This window comes from Gobius niger, assembly GCF_951799975.1.
Source record: "Gobius niger genome assembly, chromosome: 9".
NCBI lineage: Eukaryota > Metazoa > Chordata > Actinopteri > Gobiiformes > Gobiidae > Gobius > Gobius niger.
This window is the reverse complement of record NC_136860.1, coordinates 25,697,753-25,716,888: the sequence shown is the minus strand read 5'-3', so window position 1 is coordinate 25,716,888 and position 19,136 is coordinate 25,697,753. Positions and strand designations below refer to the sequence as shown.

The window sequence follows — 19,136 nt, the reverse complement described above, 5'->3', positions numbered from 1 at the left end:
AAGGAGTATGAAGGTGAGCATGAAGGCCAACATCATTAGATAGATACACCTAGGCCTGAATGAAAACTAAATGTAGGCTTCATAATATCTAGTAAACAAATCAATGTGCAGACACTGTTTTGTGTTCTATATATTAAGTTCAAAGTTAGCTTAGTGTGTAGCTTACCTGTAGGCTAATTGATGGTGTGGCTAAGCAATACAGAATACTGCAAACTAGCTCACTACAGTTATTTCTGTGTGCTTTCACTTGTTTACTGTAACCAGGGGGATGCACAAAATGTGGGGCCTTTGTATTAAACCATCAGAAGTTGTCTATATGAATTTAAAGGCACTCTGCACAACATTTTGGACTACACTGTTGCCATCAACATAAAACATGCTCCCAATGACCAGCGCGACACAGAAAATGCTATTTTTGCAGTGTGTAATCAAAAAGACAATTTGGATGAGGGCCTCTCCTGTTTAAATCTCAAATTCTACTGACTTTAGTCACATCTCCATGGAGACGAGCCGGAGACGCACCCACTCCCGATAAACTTTACAGTCATGTCTTAGGAGACGTGAGCCGCTCATGTTTGTTTGTACATTTATGAGGTGTTTTTCAATTATGAAAATATCTGTCATAAAATAAATGCTTGTATTGCAATATTTTTGGGGTCGAATTTTACGCGGTGTGGCTTTAAGCATTGCACAGGCTTTTTGATGGCCCCTTTCCTCTCTGGCCCCAGCTGTTGTAATCCACTTCCTATTTAGCTAGTTGTACAGAGAGTAATTATGCTCCTATTATTATTATTAATTATTAATTATGACCTAGTTAAACAAAAACTTGTATATCTGGAATAATTTGTTCATGTAAAGGGAGATGTTTCCACTAATCTTAAGTACACTATTTAGTTAAATTGAATAAATGACATATATTTAAAGGAACAGGCCACTGTTCCTTCATTCTGAAATATGTTCTTACCTGAGCTTACACGAGTTGATGCATATCTGTCTGGTCTTTGTGCGTGCCCTCAGTTGCACAAAACGACCAAAGATGTTGTTAGCATTTGGCCTCTCCCAATGTATTCCTATAGCTCCAAACGGGGGTAAAGTTGGAAGCTACCTCGCTCTTTCACGGGCACGCACAAAGACCAGAGAGGTACTCGTCTAATCAGGTAAGAATATATCTCAGTATGGAAAAATGGTGGCCTGTTTCTTTAAGAATAAATCACTGTAAATTCAATAACACGACGATGGGTCATTTGGGAAAGTAATATGTTGCTAAATCTTTTCTTATGCTCCTCCAGTAAACTCAAGTGTTATAAACTTTCTATGTAATCCCTCTCCACTCTTCAGTATGCCACAGCCAAACAAGTCTGTCGCCTCAGTATGAAGCCTGCGTAACTCAGAGGGGCTCTTCACATAATCCAATCTGCCGTGGATCACAGAGGTACAGTGTTTTGTCAGTGTTTGTGTGTGATGTGAATGCTGTCTGGTGTGTACTATAGGCCTTGGACTTCTCCTCCTTCTTCCTTTCCGCTTCATCTTGATTCTCAGCCACAGGAAGGGTGAGATAAAAGAGACGCTTTGAAAACACCGGGAGTCCTGTAATTACTCTCTCAGCTTCCCTCTCTTTCTATCCATCCTTTACGCTTCTGCTTTGCTTGTGCCTTTTTTTTTTTTTTTTTTTCATTTTATGTGTCTGTATTTTTCCCCATTTCCAATTTCAATCGAATTCTCTTCCTGCTCTCTTCACTTTCTTGTCTACACTGTGTTTTCTCCCTCCCCGTTTAGAGCCGCATTGAAGTCAATCCAGGGCCATCCTGACTGAGCAGAGAGGAAGCAGATTAGATGAGGAGGCGGATAGAGGGGATATGAAGAGGATAAGGAGACGACTGGTGAGTTGTGATGAGAGAAATATGGCTGCTCTGTCGCTGGTCGGACCAAAACACAAATTAAGCTGAACCTGTACTTAACTGTAACTATGATGGATGCCCCATTATTGTTTGCAATGTCCGCATGTGATGTTACTTGACATAACGTTCGAATTAGGGCCCAGCAGTTTTGAATGAAAGTCTAATTGACATTTTTCAATTAGATTCGCAATTGATATTTATGTTCAATACAATACATGAAGTTCAATACAAAAATCTCATGTTTTTAGAAGTCTTCACTACAGGATTATATTAGTTTTGTACAGGCGGAGTCCCCATGGAGTAGTGCTGCGCAATTAACCCAAATTGAATCAAAAATCTCATCATCCTGAGGCTTTTTAATTGTCAGGTCTACATCTCATTCTGTGGCTGTAACTGTTAGAGAATTAACAATGGTGTGCGAGGGGATAGATGAAAAATAGGCAGCAGTCTGGATGTCTTATACAGGAGAAGTTTATTTACCATCGGTACAGGACCCGGAGACATGAACTTGAGACATTGCGCTAGCTCCCAGTACCATTCAAGTCTGTCTATGCTTCCACAGAAAAGGGATAAATACCCTCTTAGAGCGTCATACTGATTTGCAAGCAAACATTCAGTGGCTGAGAGTGGGCTATGACAGAGATAGTACCACTGTACAGCCTGACCCAGTATGATAAATAACGATTTAATGTTATCATCTAGCAGTAACAGCTCCTGGTATTGGAGTTTGGAGGAGTACAATAGAGGATTTTTGTGTGTTGAATAATACAAGGGGATTCATGTTTTTTGTTTGACCTGAGGTTTATTTAACCTCTTAACCCCCACCTGAACCGAGCACACTTTCTCCAGTTTGGCTTCGCCCAAATCATTAAGCTTTTTGAAAAAAGCATCAAAACCAAACGAAAACGAGGATGGAAATACGACAACAAAAGCAACAAAAGACTGACAAAAACAGGATTAAACTGTGATGAAAAACCAAAAAAAGAGCCACAGAAAAGCCACAAAGAAGCAATAAAAGAGCAACAAAAACATGACTGAAAATTAAATGAAAACACAAAGACGACCGAAAAAACGACGAAAACACAACAAAGACGCTTCAAAAATGTGACAAAAACACGGCGACAACGCAACCAAAAAGTTACAGCTAGTTTTGTAAGTCTTAGCTTTCAAATTAGGCGTTACACTGACCAAGCTATCCAATCGAGAAGCTTTTAGATTTGGGTAAAGCCGAACCGGAGAAAATGCACTCGGTTAAAGTGTCGGGTAAGAGGTTAAAAGGTCTATGTTCATGAATCATAGAAAAGCTACAACTATAGTTTTTCATATATAAAAAATGGGAGGAAATTAGTCCCTGCCATTGAGAGACATGATACTTTGTTGCAAGTATTATGTACTGCCTAAATTATTGCAGTCATTGCCGTTTTGTAATTGCAACCCTAACCTAACCCCATTGCCAATGCCTCCCTTACACCATTAGATGGTGTAACATCTACTGAGGCAACAGGCCATATTGAATACTATAATACTATACTGCACGTGCCCATTGTGATGAAAGTGTCCAACAAAAGATGTGAGATTTAAGTATTTTAAATCTAATATTTAGTTCATTTTCTTTGCTTATAGCGTTCTTTTCCGCATATAGGCAGTAATAACACCTGCTACTTAAACCACGTACCCTCATAAAAGCTTGTAAACCATAAAGCCTCCTTGTATTTGGTAAAAATAAAACAGACAAGCACCACCTTCGGTAACTATGCATATTCTACAAATGCCAAATACAAATACTTTCCCCAAATGAGCACAACGCATTGACAATATTGACTTTGAAGAAATGCTGTTGCCTGATGATAAGCAGAAAGGCATAAACAAGAAAAGAAAAAGGCAACTCTTCAAAGATTTAGTATTGTTCAGCAGCTGTCACCGACCAGCCGTCATCCTCTCATCTCTGTTTTATTTCAACCCTCGTGACCCCCAGACAGAAAAACTTCAAAGTCGCTCTGAGAAGACAAGCAATCTGTAGAGGCCTAATTTGATTCGTGGTCTAATGAAGTTGGTATAGCTTAAAATTTACTAGGGAAATCGTTAAAAACAAACTTTCTTTTTCCCTCTGGAGGGCCTGATCTCTGTGAGGAATAGTTGAACACATCAATGCACTTTTCATGGATGAAACACAAATGTCTTTTTCATCTTCGTTAATATGTTCTCCGGGCAGTGGTTTAAAAAACATGAAACCAAACATGTTCAGAGTCAGACACTATGTCGACTGTGAAGTAGAGATGAAAAATTAATCAAAGCTCCTATATACAGTTTCATATGTCCCATTTAATTATATATTTAACTTGTAGATACTGGAGTTCAAGCATGGTGCTGTTGGATTTGTCATGTTGGACAAAAATAATCTTTACCAACCAAATCTTTCTGAAGCTACTGATCAAAGCCAAAAGCCCATGGATTTCAAATGTCTTGAGGGCAATTGTGGCTCAGATGATAGAGTGTGTTATCTTGTTACCGGAGGGTTGGTGGTTCGAATCCCGGCTCCCACAGGTGTGGAATGGTGGTGTTGTGTCCTCGGGCAAGTCACTTGTTTGCCTGTGTGAATGCTTTGAGTGTGTCTCCATACTCAGTTTCTCATCATCACTGAGTATGGAGAGAATGAATAATGCAGTGTAAAATGTCTTTGAGTGTCCAAATTATATAATTATTATATAAAATCAATGCAATAGTATGCTTACCATCCATCCATCCATCCATCCATCCATCCATCCATCCATCCATCCATCCATCCATCCATCCATCCATCATCCATCCATCCATCCATCCATCATCCATCCATCCATCCATCCATCCATCCATCCATCCATCCATCCATCCATCCATCATCCATCCATCCATCCATCCATCATCCATCCATCCATCCATCCATCCATCCATCATCCATCCATCCATCCATCATCCATCCATCCATCCATCCATCCATCCATCCATCCATCATCCATCCATCCATCCATCATCCATCCATCCATCCATCCATCCATCCATCCATCCATCCATCCATCCATCCATCCATCCATCATCCATCCATCCATCCATCCATCCATCCATCCATCCATTTTCTTCCACTTTTCCGTTTCTGGATCGTGTGCCCAAATCACATTGCACCAGCCCCCATGGCACCTCCTGCAGGTGGTGGGTCCATGGAAGGACGGCCTCATGATTCAAACCGAGTTGTTGGTCCCTCACGAGGGGCCTTTGAACCGTTCTTTGTCTGACCCGTCACCTAGGACCTGTTTGCCATGGGAGACCCTACCAGGGGCACGAAGCCCCAGACAACATAGCTCCCAGGATCATTCGGGTGCTCAAACCCATCCACCGCGTTAAGGTGGCAGTTCCAGGAGGGGCTTACTATTCGTGTTAGTCTGTAAACAGTGTTTTAGTTTAAGATTTCTGTCGTAACTTTCTAGTCATAAGAAAGCGATCCCAAACTAACAGTGTTACAAGAAGAGTAGTAGTAGTAGTAGAATTAGTATCATATTTTTTATCTTCACAAAAGTTGTCAAAACTTCAATGTCCCTAAACTCTATTGCTTTGACCTGCTGACCTTTCAGAGCCCCGCTCAGTAATCGGTATTTATCTACTTAAAAAAAACACATATTTTTACTGATCTTTAACCAGCAGCAGTTGCCATGGTGACTCGGTGTCATCTGACCTACTTTTTGCATAAATGCAGGACATGGCTCAATAAGAGAGAGATATGTGGGCAAAGGTACAAACTCATATATATTCATAATATCGTTTAATCATCTTGGGCTATAAATTTGATATCCTCTCTTGGGCATTCACTCAGAAATCCCATCTGTTTGTCAAGGAGTGATAGACTGCCTAAGGAGCGCTATCAATAAGACCAGGGACTAAATATAAAGCAAGTCCATATAGAGGATAGGATTTAAATATGAATGTGCGGCCAAACACTTATTATGCAAATGATCGATCTAAAAAGTTTTAAGTTTTCAGCGTAAAAAAAGAAAAACTTTGAGAATAGACAACCAAATCGGCACCAAACCCACATGTTTCACAATTTTTCATTGTACCTCGTGCGACAAACGCAGCTTCTCTAATTGACATGTTTTTATGTAACCAACATCCAGCCTTTGTTTGCCGCTGACAGCGTCTTGTCCTAAAGGGAACTCTGACTGTGAAGCTCAAATAGATGGAGGGGAAGATTTATCTGATAATCTTTTTCTTCTGTCACTAGCTGAGACCCGGCCTTCGGCCGGGCCTCGCTAGTTTGCACATTTGATATTCTGAGATTATGAGTTATTACAAAGAAATGTCCAACCCGTCACACAGTTCAGCTGTAGACCAGTGGTTCCCAACCCATTCCAAAAACTATGGCCAATACAAATGTTTAAAATAATTAATGCTAAAAATAATTTCAAACAAACTGCAATTTGAGTGTTTGATGCACCCGTACTCCTCTCTTATAAACTACAACGACAATATGTTCGCTAAAAGGGAATAGAATTCAAGAGACAGTGGAATAAGTATGGATAAATATGAGGGGTTCAGCTCTAACGGGTCGGTTGACGGTGCAGGACCCGTGGTTTGGTGCATCACGGTAGTGTACAATGTAAAAAAAAATAAGTAGGTTTTGAACTGAAATAGCCTAATGATCGTTGTTAGACAGTATTTATAACCTTACAATAAAATTGGCAATGCGTTCAAAGCTGCTTTAGAATAAAATGTACCTCTGGGCTCACAATACGTGAAAGCAAATGACACACATCGCCCGGTTTTGATGCGCGCGCGCACACATACGCGCGCGCACACGCACGCACACACCGCCCTGTTTTGATGCACGCGCGCGCACATACACGCACCGACGCACACACAAACGCGCGCACACACACACATCGCCCTGTTTGAATGCGCGCACACGCACGGCAGTCAGATCTCGCGCACTCGCGTTGTTGTGACGGCGGGTTGTCCGAGGACAGCAGCACCGCGGTCCATATGGACCCGTGGTCAATGGCCGCGGGCGGCGGGACCGCAACGTGGGGGCCTGCACCACGCACAAACTCACTACTGTCGCCAGGCTTCCTGATGTTCCCAAACGGTCTCCCATCCGAGTCCTAACCAGGCCCTTCCCTGCTTAGCTTCGGAGGAACGGTCTCCCATCCCAGTTCTAACCAGGCCCGTCCCTGCTTAGCTTCAAAGTCGGTATGGGAAATAAACATGGCGGCGCCCAGGCGGCGGCCATTGAGATAGCGTTTTCTATAATAGATTTTCAATTACTGACGGTAGAGAATCGGAGGCAGAAGCTCGGCACAGGAGAGACAAGCAGGTTTGGTAAAGGTTGTAAGCTGTTAGGGTTATTAAAAGTTTGTTTTTGTTATAATTGGAGCTGTACAGTTCAGGGAAATGTTCTTTTTAAATTTCAGTCTTACCTTTTGAAATCCAGATTCTGTGTAGTTTTACCCACACATTTTTGCAAAGGATATTGTAACTCCAACTTACCTTGTAACTTATCTGTTTATGCTGCTGTTTTGTAGCTGATGCAATTATTCAGTTTCTCCACTGTCGGACGAAGAAAGGTATATATTATATTGCAGAAATGAAACATATCTCTAACTTTTTTGACGCCACTGAAATGCAAGACTGCATTCTTGTTTATCCGGAATACTGCGTATTTTCTTATTGAAATATGCTTAGTCCATGTTATCAGTGGTGGTTCGGTGGTTTTAGAATTACTGTTATTGTAGTGTTTGCGACAATACTGATGCACACACTTTAGCTGCAGAATTGCTGTGCTATTGCAGCATTAAGCTTTCATTGGCAAAAATAGACCTATAAAAATGTCTGTAGAGTGAGATAAAGCTCAAAGCTGGTTCAGCCATGGCAGAAGTCCTGAAGTCACCCTTTGTTTAGTGGAACATTGCTTTCAGTTTGCTTACAAAGACCTCTTTTCTACCACTCCCCCTGTTTCCCCATGCATGTGTGCACCTAAATGACTAAAACATACCCTGCTGTCATTGTTTTGAATTGTATCATGTAGCCAAAACACATCAGTCTTTCTTCCTCATAGGCTAAACCACTCTTTGCGAGGCATCGTGGGTGGTAAAGCCCCCATCATGCTTGGGAAGGCGTCACTTTGTCATACCACATAGACACACACATCTACACACTGGTGTAAGGATTCTAACGAAATCTGAACAAGCCTCTGACTCATGCTTTGCTTACACGCTACACAACAAGAAGACCATGTCACTGAGATGAGCTGATAGACAATGGTCCACACCATAATCATTCTGAACATAACGCAAAGTACAGATAATATACAAACACATAGACACAAACAACTGACTCACTGATAGGCAGTCATCCTCTCTACGTAGAGGAGTGCAAGACTAGGATAAAAGGCGACTGTCAACGGAATTCTGGACTTCACTTCTCTTTCTTTGAAGTCACCAGCTGGTTATACAACTTTGTAACTAGGAACAATGGCAATAAAAGCCTTATCTTTGAGACGACTTCTATCTCCAGTGTATGCTTTGGCTATATCCAAATAACTGTTCTCGCGTGATACAAAAGAACCAGATCCTAACAATTGGTGCCGTGACCCGGATATCTTCGCGAGAGTAGAGGATCGCTCTTATTTTTTGAAAATATTTATTGTACATTTTTTTTCCGTCAGTGCTGAGACAGGCCAAACAGGAGCAGACGTGGGAGCCGCAGCCTGAGGACGTGACCACTCAAAGGGGAAAGAGGCCTCAGAACAAGGTAAGCAGAAAACCTTTTCTAAATTTCTGCCACGCTCTCGCGTGTTATTTCCCTATATTTGAGTGGCCTCGCTCTTAAGGTTTGGTACTTCCCTATTTAAATTTTGACATACACTGATCAAAGGCAAAAGAAAAGTGACAAAAAAGATTGCCGTTCCTTCTTACAAGGATTCCTTAGATAACAGTTAAGGTTTCATTTAAGTTCCGTGCGCAAACACGTCGAGAAAACTAGGTAAACTACAAAAATAAAAATAAAAAATAAAAATACAAAAATACAAAAATATAAAATAAAAAATTTTTGTTCCGTGCGAAAACACGTCGAGAAAACTAAGTTCCGTGCGCAAACACGTCGAGAAAACTAAGTTCCGTGCGAAAACACGTCGAGAAAACTAAGTTCCGTGCGAAAACACGTCGAGAAAACTAAGTTCCGTGCGAAAACACGTCGAGAAAACTAAGTTCCGTGCGAAAACACGTCGAGAAAACTAAGTTCCGTGCGAAAACACGTCGAGAAAACTAGGTAAACTACAAAAAAGAAAAAAAAAAAAAAAAATACTAAAATATATATAAAAAATAAAAAATAAAAAATAAAATATTTGTTCCGTGCGCAAACACGTCGAGAAAACTAAGTTCCGTGCGAAAACACGTCGAGAAAACTAAGTTCCGTGCGCAAACACGTCGAGAAAACTAAGAAAGCGCGCAAAAAATCATAAAAAAATATATAAATAAAATAAAAATATATTAAAAAAATAAATAAATAATAAAAAAAAATAGTTACAAAATGGATAAGAAGGAAATGAGGGAGGATGCAACCATAAATAGTGAAATATTTGAACAAGTGTGCCCAAAATGGGTCGAAGCAGACCCAGAAACTGTTAGAGGAATGATGCTTAAGTTAATCAGAGAATGGATGCCAGGAAAATCTAAAACCGATATTATAGTGAGAGTGGGAGACCTAAAGCAGTGGATGGAAAAAGCAAAAAAATATGGTATAATTACTAGCAAAAAAGGACTTATACCAAGCCTAAACACCATTCAAACATATAACAGAGCCATTGACCATAAGATACAGGGACTTTTGGAGCAGGAACAAGATCCTAAAATTTTCAAAGGGAAAATAGTACAAGACAAAGTAAAAAAATTAACAGCTATGTCGGCATTAAATGTGTGGATCATGAAGACATGGTATAATATTGCCCAGAGAGAGCAGAAGAAAGACACAACAGTAGAGGAGATAGTGCCCTTTGACCAGATAGCTCAGTGCAGCCAGGCTCCTCAGCACTCTGAGCAGATAACCACAGCACACGTCTCACCCTATGCTGATGTGATTCAAGCACTGAAAGATTTGGCAAAAGCAGAGTTAGTTGCAGAACAAACACCCACTGTACAGGCCCCTATGATTTCAATCAAAGAAGGAATATTAAATTGTGATGACTTTGCCTTGAACACAACCAGCGAGGACCCAGGTTTTTTGGCATTAGAAACAAAACTGTTGAAAGAACAACATGAGTACTCTAGACAAAAACTAGAAAAAGAGCACGAATATACCAAATTGTGGGAAGAACAGAACAAATTGCAGCGAAGGGCCTTAAAAGACGGGGAGGAGCGTAGAGTAGGGCTACAGCACTTAACAAAACTAACAGAAGAAATGAGGGAACTAAAAAGAAATATGGAGGAGCAAAAAGATGCATGGAAAGCAGAGGAACTAGAAGAATTAGAGAACCTAAAACAAGAATTACTTAGAAACAGAACAGCAGAGGCGAGTCACAGTGGGGCACAGGGTGATACAATAACAAGGGGGGACACAAATATCAGTCACCAGCTTGCCCTATCAGAGAGTGAAGGGGAGGAGGACACAGAGGAAGAGTGGGACGAGGAGAAGGAAATCATAAAAATGAAGTTACAAGAACAAAAAGAAGAGACAGAAAGGCTAAGGAAAAAAGTCATAGAAGAGAAAGAAGAGAAGCAGTTGAAAAAAAACATGATAAGATTAGAGAAATTGAAGAAACAATTAGGAGTCGTAGAAAAAGAGCTGTCCACAACCAGGAGTGGGAAACAGTTTAAAACAAATGCCGCAGGGACAAAACCGAAAGGAAAGGGAGGGAAAAAATTCAACGCATACACTGACATCACCCTGGCCATGCCACTAATACTAAAGAACAATGAGATAGGGAGAGAAGAACAAACTTACACCCCATTTTCGATGAATGATGCAGAACTATTCAGGGCAAAGCTGCCTCCGCTCAGGGAGGGGGGAGGACCCTGGATTTCAGCATTTGCGGATCTTACTACAGGACACACACTAGCCCTGGGAGACATAAGAATAGCGTTGAAGGGACACATTTCAAGAGCAGAAATGGCCATGCTTGAGCAAGATCTAGGTACAATAGAGGAGCCAAACCACACCCCTTTTTATGGTTACTTGGAGGACCTGTGGAAAATTTTGAGAGAAAAATATCCAACTAAAATAGATGCTGGACGCCTAACACAGGAAAAGTGGAGAAATAGGGAGTCAGGAGCGGATTATTTACAGAGAATTAAAACTTTATGGGTTCAACAGTTAGGCGCAGAATTAAACAACCAAACAATGGTGCTATACAGGAATGCAGTTGAGGCCGGATGCCCAGAGCCAGTGAAAAACAAACTGATAGAGACCGTAGGGTTATCATCAATGCCTCTAGAAGGATGGAAAGAGCATGTGTGCCATCACATAAACGCCCACAATGAGCATAACGAAAAACAGGAAAGCCAGCTTAGAGAAGTGCAGTTGCAATTAGCCAAATTGAACCTAGAAAATTCAAGAAAACAAATTAATGCCGAAAGAAAACTGTTAACACAAAAACAGACTTCCTCAGATGTTGCAATAATTGAGGAGTCCCTGGCTGCACAGATGTTTGCTTCGGTACAAGGGCCATGTCAAATGGAGAGCGTACAATGTCACAATTGCCAAAATTTTGGCCATTTTGCCAGAGGCTGTCCCTACACCGGGGGGCCAAGGAATAATAATTACCGTAACAACAGGGGAAGGGGATGGAGAGGACAGTATGGAAACCAAATGCAATACTTTAATATGTACCATGAGAACTATGTGCCACAACAACAGGGGGTGTACATGCCCATGGTTCAGCCTGCTCTACCACAACCACAGCAGTATTTAATGACACCAAACCAACAGCCACAGGCAATTGCTTACTACCAACCTGCACAGGGGGTAGGTGTAAATCAACAGGGGGTGCAAGGTGCCCAGTACACTCTACCTAATGCACATAACCTAACATTACTCTAAGGGTCCAACAGGGGGAGTTGTGAGGCTGGAAAGGAATGTGGTACTGTAGGGCCAAAACAAATATTGTGTTGAATACATGAGAATACTAAAACTCTGCTGTGAAGTTTTTATACCAAGGTGCACAGGACACGCTTGTCGAGGAACCCAAGGACAGGGTCCTGGAGTAAATACAGGAAGGAGACTCGGTGATGACAAGATTGAACAGCCAGAGGTGGTAAGAGCCTCTTCATTATGATTTTGTATTTTAAAATTTAGTACTTATGATATACTTGGTTTTCTTGTGGGGAGGTTGTTTCAGTTTAGCCTTGTGTGTGCTGCTCATTGCAGATTTGTTTGGGTTATAGGGGAATGTTTGGGGCTCTGTTAGTGGGACTGTTGGGCCTGGAGTGCGGTTTGGCCTTGGTGGTGGTTTCTTGCTTAGCAATTTTCAAAAACAATTTTTTTCTTTTTTCTTTGGATTAAACTTTGGAAGAAAGGGAACTATATTGGGTATTAATTTAGTTAAAATAACAAATAATAGTAATTGTCTCGTATTTCTGGGGATTGACCATAAGACAGATACATTTTTTGATTGGGATAAGAATTGACAATACATGTTTTGAACTGAATTGAATTAAAAAAGGCCATAGACACAGTCATTTATAAAAGTAGTAGACAAACCGCAAATTTACCAGGTAAGACAATTGGAAAATAACAAAGTTAGACATGGGGGTGAGGGAGAGTAGGGTAACGTCCCCCTTTTTTCCCCCTCTAATTCTGTTACAGATATTGGTGAGATGGAGATCATGAGGCTGGAATCCTTGGACGTGATAGTCTAGGGTCTACATTACTGATACACAATGTTGCTAAAGTTAATCACACATGATAACGCTGTGCTTTGCTAGAAATAGTTGTAGGTTTGCTTAATTAGATTATTGGGAGGTACACGATGTTTAGTAATAAAAATAATACACTATGTGCTTTGCAGAAAAAAAAAAAAAAAAAAACACGCTACATGCTGGCATTGACTGGAACTGAAAGGGTGGCAGAGCTGATTTGGAGGTGGTCAGCATCACGTTAAAGCCACGCCTAGCTATGGAGGTGAAGGTGGAATGTCACTATACATAGGATCACACACAACACAAGCTGAAATTCAGTTAGTTTAGAGTTAATTAAAGGCTAATTTAGACTGTTTAGTTTTAAAACTTAATATTATACTTACTCTTAGGGAGTAAGTAACAGGGGGATTGTAAGGATTCTAACGAAATCTGAACAAGCCTCTGACTCATGCTTTGCTTACACGCTACACAACAAGAAGACCATGTCACTGAGATGAGCTGATAGACAATGGTCCACACCATAATCATTCTGAACATAACGCAAAGTACAGATAATATACAAACACATAGACACAAACAACTGACTCACTGATAGGCAGTCATCCTCTCTACGTAGAGGAGTGCAAGACTAGGATAAAAGGCGACTGTCAACGGAATTCTGGACTTCACTTCTTCTCTTTCTTTGAAGTCACCAGCTGGTTATACAACTTTGTAACTAGGAACAATGGCAATAAAAGCCTTATCTTTGAGACGACTTCTATCTCCAGTGTATGCTTTGGCTATATCCAAATAACTGTTCTCGCGTGATACAAAAGAACCAGATCCTAACACTGGAGTCTTTCCCTTCTCTCGGCTGTGGGAGAGTGAGAGCAGGGCAGGTCTAAACAGGTGGACAGGGAATAAGCTGGTTCACAGACAAAGGAGACGCACATACACGTATTACAAGCTCAACTGATCAACACTTGACCATTTCATTAGAAAGCAATTTGCATTAAATTAATTACCATGAGAAGATCGAGTGGACTTGCAAATAGAAACGGAGGTGGTTCTATTTAAAGGGGCACAAAACACCCCGAAATGCTTGTATTTCTGGGTTTTTAAAAATGCACTGGCACTAGCTGCGTTTATCTATTTCAAGATAAAGTACTGAAGTGAATGAAGAAAAGCACATCATTTATATGTTGTCGCCACCAGGTGTCGCAACAGATCAATCTTTTGCAGAGCCCAGTCTAGCTCAGATAGTTGAGGTAATGCGGAGAGGTCCGTGCCAGGTGGATAGCAGCACAAGGTGATGGCCTCGTGGCTTCAGTATTGAGCTGTATCCTATTGTTCTCTCCTGAACGTTGTTTGACTTTTAATGTAGGCCTAATTTGGGTCCAAATAGTCAAGTCGATGACATTATAGGCAATAGGCTTTAAGATATGTGAAATTCAAATTAGCTGGATCAAGGTATTGTAAAGTTGAAGCTACAATAATAGAGACAATGGTGTGTTTTGTTTCGCAGTTCATTCAGGCTTTACAATCGTGAGCGCATCGCTGAAGGTGTGGGAAGAAAACCTGGCTGGCAACAGCAGCGCAGGGGGACCTTCCATTTGTGGTGGTCTCTCTCTCTCTCTGTATCACTGCCTCAGGTTCGTGCGCGCGCCGCGAGTCTGATGGGCGCGCGAATGATGATGATGAGAGCGTGACCTCACCGTTTTGTGCACAGCTGCTGCTGGAGAGAGCGCGAGGAGGAGAAGGAGCAGAGCGAAGAGCAAGAGGAACACAAACACGCTGCAGGAGACCGAGAGGGAAACGCGCAGAGCCTTCATAACTCCCAGGAGCTGCGGACTCCGCTGTGGAGCAGGGTCCGCCTCCCAGAATGTTCAGTGGCCCCGCTTCTTTCACACGGAACACAAACAAGTCTCCACCACGTCCCGGACACTGAAGCCCAGATGCTCACCCTCTCCGCCGACATGGACGAGTCTTCGTCGCTGCTGGATCTACTGGAGTGCTCGGTGTGCCTGGAACGCCTGGACACCACGGCCAAGGTGCTGCCGTGCCAGCACACCTTCTGCCGCCGCTGCCTGGAGAACATACTGAGCTCCAGAAACGAGCTGCGCTGCCCCGAGTGCCGCATCCTGGTGGACTGCGGGGTGGACGACCTCCCGGCGAACATCCTGCTGGTTCGCCTCCTGGACGGGATCAAGCAGCGGCCACAACGAGGCAACGGAGTTGTTGGAGCGGGCAGTAGGCAGTCCCTTCCCGGGGGCTCACTTCAGGGCTACGCTGCAGGAATATGCGCTTCTCCTCCGGGCAGTGCTTTAAGAGAGCTGCCTGTAGCCACCAGGAGCTCCCCTGCGAAGGTAAGTTTAACTGCATGAAAACATTGTAACAAAACAACGTGAGGCGGGCTGTCAACTTAACTTTTCACACTGGGAAAGTAACTGCCATTGACGGAAACACGCTCCCATGCATGTCTGTGTGGAAAATGGGTTGTGCATGGTCCCTGCCTCAAATGTAGTTTGCTTTAATACATGCAAATGTCTGTGCTCAGAATGGGCACGCAGCAGAAGTGATTCATGTGACAGCTGGTGAAAAGAGAAAACTTGTACCAGACTGAAGTTGTGGAGGCACAGCAGAGGAGCAGGATAATCTCCAAATCTTATTGTGATGCCTGTCTTCATTTTTCTGAGGAAGTGCTGCTTGTTTCACATGAATGACTGCTATTACACTGTTGGTTTAGCTTAAATTAGGCATTGTTTTGGGTGTGCCTCTGGGTGTGTGCGGCTGTTATTAGCTGTGGTTGAGCCACAGACAGGAGCGGGGATGTGGGAGACCTGCGGGTCACCTGTCTGTTTCTGGTTCTTACGGTCCTGTTCCTGCCCTGTGGCCTCATGCTGGAGCTGCTCAGCATTTCATAATCTCTGTGGGAGAGAGATGCACTGTTGTTGTCCATGGCTGCGAAGCAAGATGGAAAATGAAGCTTTGTTTTGCATTAATGAAAATCAAAATATTTCTGCAAAAGAACTTCCAGCACTCATGATGCCAATGAAAATACATGTTAGCTGCCAATTGTACCTTCTATCTCAAAAGCAAACAATTATTTTTTCTGGTCTAAAATAGTGGTTTGTTAACTGTTGGGATAACCACTTTTCTGGAGGCAGTTTGTGTCTTTGGTACACAGTAATGGTCAAGTTTTGGCCGTGGGTACTACGTCCATCTGCCCTGCTTTGGCTTTGTGCTTGTGTCTACATACTGTGTATTTTTCCCGTGATTTGGCTCTGGTCATTTCTGATCTTGTCAGTATAGTGTTTTTCTATAATGACCTCAGATTAACATTAGCACTGTGGTTTACGATTTGTTTTCATCTTCTGAGAATGAACTTAATAGAATAGAATAAACAGCATTGGACTGGATTATTTTAGGCCATTACTCACCCACAGATGCAAATATGTGCGTCCAAATTGGAGCCTTGTGTATTTCATGTTTTATTACCAAGTTTTAGAGAGGGCTTAGTCCTGATTTATGGATGGAAGTGGGTATCCAAATATTTTCTGACGTATTGTGGAACATTTGAGAAACGGTGCTGTCTTAAAAACAATGACCATGATGTCATCTCTCCTGCAGCCTTTTCCTCTAATCCTGACCAAACACCACCAGTCGAAACATGTCAAACTGAATGTAAATTTATCAGCGGTAATCTTTGGACAAATGTGAAAGGGATTTGAGCTGGGTGTCCGGTCTGGGTGTTTGGGTTTTTTGTTGCCATGTGTTTTTACTGATCTTTATTGGTGAGTAACACAATGAACAATCACAATAACGGCAGCAGCATTGGCATCAGCTCTCGCCCGCCCCTGCAATACAACAGGACTTCTCAGGCCGCCAGCAGCATTGATTGAAGCAGTGGAGCACTTCGATGTGATGAAGAGCGGAGCAATGAGCAGTCACTCATTCACAGCCAGTGAACAGGAATCCAAAGACTTAGTGACGTTTCCCCTAACACTTAACATGTTATTTCAGTACAGTCAATAAAGTTTAGCCTCCCCGACAAGGCAGAGTAATTTTGATGACTGTGACAATAAACTGCATGGTGTCCGCCGGTGTGGTGGGAGGTTCTTGGTAATGTACTGTACTTTGGAAACATTGTGGATACAAATTAATGCACGCTTGCAGAAATGGTGTAAGGGGCTTGTTTGGATGCTATAACTGAATCTTAATGTATCCAACACTGGCAAAAAAGACAGTAACAAAAGTGCACTGTAGAAGTACACACTGTATCATAATATACTTTCTGATGTGGCCAGGATGATACACTTTTGTCACTGTACAACACATACTGTGAAGTTTATTTGCAGCACCCAACTTGAAAAAGTTTCCTTTCTATGTGAAGACTAAGACTGGATTTCACTCCAATGAACAGAATTCTTTTTCCTTTTGGCTTTTTATTTGAAGTTGTTCATCTTAGCAGCAGGTGAAAAACCTCAAACAGAGGAGAAATACAAAACAAATGTAATTACGCATGTAAACAACTTTTTTTTTTTTAACATTATAGCAGACTTTTAGTACTTTTTCATCAAAAAAGGATTTCCAGTATTTTAATATAACTTGCAATTTTAATCAAAGTTTTAGTGATTGCTTTTAACCAACTCAAAATCAACGATGCATTTAGCAGTATTTCAACATACACACAATCATGGATTTTAAATCAGTTCACAATTAAACAAATTATCCAATGGCATTTACAAAAATACAACAGAAACCAAAACAAAGAGCATTTTGCCCATACCGCCTGTCCTTCACAGTCTTTAGAAAGGAAAGTTATGTACAGTATAATGATACATTGGGATCAATACAGTTTGTTATACGAATTATACTATTCTACTATACTATAAAGGATTTAAAGGGACTATACGGAGTTTAAAAATGTTAAAACTGTTCCAGCCATATCCTAATATATATAGAATGAGTCAGACCTATCCACCACAACTGCTTCTAAAATCCTGCACTGTCACTGAAAACGTTGTTACTTCGGGTCCGAAGTGCCGTCATACTCAAGCTTAATATAGAGACCGCAGTTACGCGTAAGACCTGAGGTGGCAGTAGTGAGCATAAAATGTCCAACTTGCATCTAGTCTCTTTAAATACTTTATTCTAAATTAAGTGAAAATGAAAACACAAGTGGAGTCTGCAACAACTTTAAAACAAATTTCTTCTCTCAACTTTATATCAATCAATAACAATGTTAGGGTCTGACCGGCCGATATATCGGGCCGATATGAGGTATTTTACAAAATCGATAAAATTGCCGATATCTCCGAAAGCGAAAATGATTAAAACTTCCCATTTATGGCATTGGAAAGAGCTCAGGTAGAGCTTTAAAAATGAGCCCCTCCTGTGGTTTGTTATTTTTTGGACTTCTGCAATTTCACGGAGAGGTACTTTTTCTTAAGTTTGTCTTTCACCGCTCCACATCCAGAACATAAAAGTCTTTCTAAGTGGTGAAATATCCGCGGTGCTTACTCTGTCCTTAGCCCTGTCCACTCTCTGTTTGTTTTAGCGCCCCTTTGAGACAGCGCTCCTCTGCCCCGTCTTTATTGGCCCTGGACACACACACACACTCGCCACATTCACACACACTACCCATTACCCGCCGCACACCCCCGCAGCCCCCTGCCCCAGTCAGCCCCACGGGACCCCAACCCGCTGATGAAAGTGTGAATTAATCTCTCCCACCATTGTGTGTTTGGGTGCGCGTCCCCTGCCGAGTTAAGGCGCATGTGAAGGGGCGAAAATGTGTTTTTAAGAGAGGCACTAATGTGATATTGCGCCACGGGAGTCAAATGGGTCAGCCCCGAACGTCGACGTGGGGTAATAAAGGTTGAAGAGGGGGAATAAATGTGTTGCTATGGAAATAGATGAAGAGGCGAAAGTGCTGAGTCAACACTGAGACCAGCAGCCTATTCCCCCTGTGCTGTTTGGGCTTCGCTACTGCGCTCCATGAGTTTTAATACGGCTCAATATGTTTGAGCTTTATCATAGTTGACTCAGGGCATGAGATTTTTTTTTTTTGTAGATCTGCTTGCCCTGCCTGTGGGCGGGTTTAGATTTTGAAACACCTCCCATGAGATTATAATAGTTTATGGAGTTTTTCTTTTTATTCTGTTCATTTTTCTTGTACCCCTCCTGGAACCACCACCTTGGGGTTTGAGCACCTGAATGATCCGAATGAGTAGATGATGGACCACTCGTGATAAGTTTGTATCAGACAAATAGAATTTCCCCGCTGCTCTTCAATGCTCTCCATAGACACATCCTCAGACACATCAGGTCTCCGCTCCATTGCCTCCCACAGTGTCACGTTTCAGCAGTAAAAATACTC

At 41.9% G+C, this 19,136-nt stretch overlaps 1 protein-coding gene across 3 annotated transcripts in view; it reads left to right on the top strand.

The window, feature by feature from the left end:
- The first annotated feature begins 14,239 nt into the window (after positions 1-14,239).
- LOC306968107 (E3 ubiquitin-protein ligase SH3RF3-like) overlaps positions 14,240-19,136 on the top strand; it is a 124,961-nt gene continuing 120,064 nt past the window's right edge. For all 3 annotated transcript variants that reach the window (XM_079563403.1, XM_079563402.1, XM_079563401.1), the window contains exon 1: positions 14,240-15,120. In XM_079563403.1, coding sequence (XP_079419529.1) covers positions 14,710-15,120 — 411 coding nt within the window. In that variant the 5' untranslated portion in view covers positions 14,240-14,709. The remainder of the gene's footprint in view (positions 15,121-19,136) is intronic.